This window comes from Sinohyriopsis cumingii, chromosome 16 (assembly GCF_028554795.1).
Source record: "Sinohyriopsis cumingii isolate HCF-2022 chromosome 16, ASM2855479v2, whole genome shotgun sequence".
Classification (NCBI taxonomy): Eukaryota; Metazoa; Mollusca; class Bivalvia; order Unionida; family Unionidae; genus Sinohyriopsis; species Sinohyriopsis cumingii.
The window spans coordinates 39,957,005-39,963,004 of NC_142976.1; the positions used below are offsets into that span (position 1 = coordinate 39,957,005).

At 37.2% G+C, this 6,000-nt stretch overlaps 1 protein-coding gene across 1 annotated transcript in view; it reads right to left on the reverse strand.

The window, feature by feature from the left end:
- Positions 1 to 1,800, reverse strand: part of LOC149780262 (type II phosphatidylinositol 4,5-bisphosphate 4-phosphatase-like) — an 80,703-nt gene extending 78,903 nt beyond the window's left edge. The window contains exon 1 of the mRNA XM_089937073.1: positions 1,705 to 1,800. Coding sequence (XP_089793199.1) covers positions 1,705 to 1,777 — 73 coding nt within the window. The 5' untranslated portion in view covers positions 1,778 to 1,800. The remainder of the gene's footprint in view (positions 1 to 1,704) is intronic.
- Positions 1,801 to 6,000: the final 4,200 nt, after the last annotated feature.

The following is a 6,000-nucleotide window of genomic DNA, read 5'->3' on the forward strand; positions in this document are numbered from 1 at the left end:
ATATATATATATATATATATATATATATATATATATATATCTTCCGACAAGTTTAATCATGCAAATGAAGCTGAAAATATGTCACAAGATTATGTTCAAAACGCTTAGTAAATATTAGCTTTAGTTTCAGACTGCTCTCCCGGCTGTACCTAAGTGACCCCACCCACCCCCATCCCCCGCAAAAGAAAAACTGACCCATTCCCTGCAAACAATCCTGCAGGCGCCCATGTTTATATATGAACTATTACCATTATCTTGGACTGTCTTCACCGGGTAGGTAAATTTACCGATACTGTGTTGACACTATAAATAGCTGCAAGCAAGGGAATTAACTAGTAAAGGCATGGTCAAAAGCTACAGACTTGTCTCTTTTAGTACATAAGACCTGTCTCTTATGGACCCTTGTCCATTGTCCTTTGTGGAAATCTTAATAATCTAGTATTAGATGTGTGTAATAATACCGCAATCTGAATAATATCAGATCTCCACTGTCCTACATGAAGCTCTGACAGCGACCCTTATATGTTATGTGCTGGTGACCTTTGAATTAGCCAGTCCAATGCACAAAATTGATGCTCTTCAGCCACACTGCACAATCCCCCTGAAGACAGACGACTTCACCTAATTGGCTGATAAAATTAGCGATTGTGGTAATGACAGAGATCACCAAAACATGATCCGCCGTCGGATCTTCACTTTGGACAGTGTAGATCTGATGTTAATCAGATAAAATAACGTTTTCAAGTTTAATCGAATAGTAATATTTAGAAGAAAGGCAAAACATATACATGGTTCTGTTTGTAGGGTTTTGCAGTGAGCCATTAAGCTAACACGATGACAAAATGGAGCGAAGCCCCTGTTATGGTTGTGATTAATACGGTTGATTCAGGAATACACAAACTGGTCTTGAACCACCCGTCAGAGGCGTAGCTGGGGAGGGGGGGGGGGGGGCAGGGGGTACATATGTCCCCGGGCGCCAAGGTACAGGGGCGCCAAAATGAGGCTTACAACGTTACATTATAATAAGTAAACAAGGGTAATATTAAAAAATGTGATTAAAAAATGTGATTAAACGGGGAGGGGGCTGGGGCGCCAATTTTATAGTTCGTCCCCGGGCGCAAAATATCATAGCTACGCCTCTGCCACCCGTATTTGCATGCGGATATTACTCCTCAATCTGCGGTATGTGATTTTTATTATAAGGTAGGCAGTCGTAGCTGTTTCAGTATTTCACAAGATGAAATACCTCTCAGGTCCCCCCCCCCCACCAATATTGTTTCTCTGTGATGTACACTTTCAAGTGCAATCACATCTTTATGGGCCAAGACATGTTTTGTGTTATATATATTCCATGTGAGATGTAAAACTTGCTTTGTAGGAATGTAAAAAGCAAATATATTTAAATAACTTGCTTTGTAGGAATGTAAAAAGCAAATATATTTCAATGTTCCCAAATGATGTATATAGTATGTGTACCAAGTTATTAGCGTTGATTACTGTGTCATTCAGATTATCATTGCATTTGAGGCTGTTGTCGAATTATTCCGAAATCTTTTTTCTTTTCCTTTTTCTTAACACGTGTATGACGCAGGTAGTTTGGTATTAAGTTAGATAGACAGGATGGTAGTTTGATACGTATGTGATTCGTTAGATGTGAGCCAAGAAGCCTGAATGCATGTTAAGAATACAGATATAATTACCAACCTTGACACTGAGTCGGTGACGGCGTTTGCTCCGGGCTTGAAACTGTAAATATTTCGTTTTCTTTATCGGACATTTTTCTTGTAAAGTTAAAGTTTGCTGCAATGAAATATATATCATTCATACAATTATACAACGGAATGTCACGTGAATGACGATCATTAGTCACACGGAGTTCGCTGATAACACCTGACAAAATGTTAACGTATGCTTATCTAAATTTATCTAGACAAATCGATAGATCCCACCAGCTACAGTTGAAAAGCAAATATCATTTATTAATCATACTTTATGTGACAATTTTAGTAGCTGCTACCAAATACGTATCTTTGAAATCTCTTGCACTTGGTGCATATATATGATTATACATGCATGCAACTGAACGACAAAGAAGATACATATTAATAAATGTTATCACAGAGGTCCTAACCGGTGTTTTCGTTATTGTTATGAATTGCAAAAATTTATGAACCCTTAATTTATTTTTTTATATATTTAGTTGTCAAACTGCAAAACCTTTTGAAACTGAGGCCGTAATGCAACCTAAATTACATGTATATCACTCCCTTTGCTCGGGTTCAATTTTCAGGTGGGTTTTTTTTTTTTTTTTCGTTTCTTGGTTTTCTTTGACGAACGCCATTCACGTTATCTGAATAAATTTGGAAAATATTTCCTTTTTATTTCTGCAGATAGGAAAACTGAAAATCCGCACATTTCCTGGAAAAGTTTAATTATTCTAAAAAAATAAATGGTATGGATCCTTATGCTATTTATTTAAGAAACTGAAGTGCTTTTACTTCTCAATGTTTATAATAAGATTGGATTCTATAAACATGATCGCGGCCCTTGAGTGTTCTCTGTATGAATCCCACATGCCTTTACTTATACAACTTGCAAACATCCTTCACTTGGGCGCAGTAGTTGGTCATCTCATTCAGAGTCCTGAGTTTAAATCTCTGACCACATTTCTGATATCTTTGTAATGGGCTCAAGGAATATTGTACAAAAGTGTAAGAGTATGATCCGATATTTTTTCCTATATATTTCTTTCGTAAAAGAAACAATGTGGAAACCCATTCTTATGTTACATGTTTTGGTTCGAATAAACAGTAACAAAAGAGTGAAAACAACTAACTTTGAAATGTTTAACAAATAATTTATTTCCCTGGAAAAACTCTATAAAAAATGAAAAATTAAGAACTTACGGTTTTAAGAATCAAATCCAAAAATATCCAAGAATAATCCACGAATTAAATTTTAGAAGTCCTTGTAATGGAGGATGTTTACATATAAAGAAATCACGTAGCCATAGTATGACCTTGATATAAAAAAAACTTGTTTACTTCTCTTACTGATTTTTAAATCAAGGTCGGGAACTAGGTCAGCTTTAGGTGTTTACAACTGAAGAGTCAAGGTCAAACTATTTTCTGAAAAAGTATTGAGTTCCTAGTAAACAAAACTACATTATTTTGACGTGTAATGAAATTAAAAAATAAAAAGATTTTAAAACTTACAATCAATTAAATTAAATCAAATATAAATTAAATCAAATATAAATTAAATCAAATATACACAACACCATCCCCAAAACACACAGAATGCATATGATGTTAAATTACATTTTCAGACGCTGAAACATTTATAGAAAATGAAAATGGCCTAGATTGTGAGAAGATATAGCATATTTACTATTGTGTCAAAAATATACAAAACTTAAGGAACAAAAAACTTCAGGATTGTTGTTAGTGAGCCATCAATTACCATGAATATACAAACTGTAACGTGCAACAAAAATTGTGTACTGTCTTCAGTCCTACTCTGTGGGCACCTTAAACCACAATATAAACATTTTTAAATTACCACTTTCAATCTGTGTATACAGCTAGTGACCCTGATAACACCAAATTAAACATGTGACTGATATTATACATTGCAGTTTATCTGTATCCCGGCCCTTCCTAAATATCGATCATCAGTACATAATCTGGAAAGCATTCGAGCTGCCATTTTATCATCATATGTGTATATTAAGCATTAAATGAAAACTGTTCAGAGTATTCACTGTATCTCTTTGGTACTTGGCCAAGTTACATTTCATGAGTTCCGTGTTTTACGGCACAGAAACACAGAAGTAGTGAAGGGGGATACTTTACGTACAATGGGAATTAGCATTACAGACCCCCTTGGGAACATATACGTACAATGGAAATTTAACATGGCGAAAAATCGTGGGAACATATACGTACAAGGGGAATTAACATGGGAATAAATCGTGGGAACATATACGTACAAGGGGAATTAACATGGGAATAAATCGTGGGATACTATACGTACAAGGGGAATTTAACATGGGAATAAATCGTGGGTCACTTTACGTACAAGAGGAATTTAACATGGGATTTTTTTTTAAATTTTAAAAAAGGGGTAGGCAATTCAAAGGCTATCTCTTTTCGAGAAATAGGGGGGCCCTGAAAAGGGCCTTTGGGTTTATGTTAATGTATTCATTAACATAAATGGCACCGCATTGGTCTTCTTCTTGTCCTTAGGCTGCGTCTCACTGTTGGCCCGTAAACCAGCACTCTTTTCAGGCATCCTTGCCTCTCCACGTAAATCCTACGTATCCACAGGCTGGTGTTTGTCCTGTGGACAACGGTCCACTTGGATCGGACATACATGAGCAAGTCTGTCCGAAACATCATGGAAGACACAAGGGTGGATGACTCAACTGTGGTCCACATCTTGAAGCGACGAGAACAGGTGAATCAATGCACTGAACTGCGCTTATTTATAGGTACAGGTAGGATTGAAACGGATTGAGTTCATTCACCAATCCGAACACGCGTTACGAAATTCAGTCAGCCCGCATCCATTCCGAAGAGAGCAGTCTGTGACGTCACGTAGTCTATATAGATTGGCTAGCGCTTGTGTGCAGTCAATCTATGCGACAGTGATTCAACATGACGGAAACTCAGAAAACGATCCTTTGGGGTGCACCAACAGGGGAGACTGCCCAAGGGAACCCGGACTTACTTTCAGAAGAGGTGAATTGGGATTTTGTGGATTTTCTCTCCTCGCAAGAATTTGTTCCGGAACCTTCGTTACCTTCTTCATTACCGCAAGTGGAGAATTTTAGACAGAGACAGAAAGAAGAATTGGAGAAATTTATACAACGACAAAAGGAAGCGGAACAAGCTTTTCTCCTACAGCAACAGCAACAAGAAGAAGAGGTAAGAAAAAAACAACAGCAACAACAGCAAGAAGAAGTAGCAGCAAAGAAACAAGAGGGTGAAAATCAAACGGTCACGGTACTGTTGGACATTTTAGCGGAGTTAAGAAGTCTGAAACAAATGTATCAGACTTCTTTATCACGACCGAAGAGAATACGACCTTCCCGAGCTAAACACGTCAACCCTGTGACTAAGCCTACCGTACCACCCTTAGTGATTTCAACCCAATCATTATCATCATCATCAACATTACGCAGTCCAGAAGTAGGCCTTGGCCGTGGCAAAGGCATAAGGCAGTTAAAGTTGATTGCTTAAACTCACCCCTACATCATAAAGAGAAAAAGGCCCTTTTCAGGGCCACCCACATTTCTCGAAAAGAAATACAATTTCAATTTGCCAATAACTCAAAAAAACCCACCCATTTTACCCTTGTAGTACGTGGTTTTGTATGAGTGCGTGAGTGTACGTTCTTATTTTAAAATCAAAACTAAAAGACTCTTACCTTATATCATTCATTTATTCTTTTATCCATTTTTTTACAATCCAATTCACAATTCACAACACAACACTTTAATGAAAAGTTCATTGACTTCTTCTTTCTCCTTGTTTAGTCTCTCTGTTTTTTGAATTTCTTCACCGTCTTTTCCTCATTTTCTTCCCTTCTTCTTTTCTTCTTCTCCTGTTTCTTTGCCTCTTTTAAATAGAATAGTCTTTTTTCTTCCTCTTCTTCCTCTGAAGAATCCCTCTCTTCTTCCGAAGAATCCCTCTCTTCTTCTAAAGAATCCCTCTTTTCTTCTGACTCCTCTTGTTTCTTTTTTGGGCAATCTGGAGACCAATGTCCTTTTTCTTTGCAATAATAACAGGTATCTTGACTTTTGTCTTTTTTAGTCCCTGTTTTTGTTCTTTTTTGACGGTCTGGACACTCTGAAGACCAATGCCCTTTCTTCTGACAGATATAGCAAGTATCTTGACTTTTATCTCGAAAGGAAGGAGAGTAGTCCGTAGGCTGGTCTGAAGAGAATTTTCTAATGACCCCTCGCAAAGCTCTGACGAAACGTTCCATCTGGTTAGT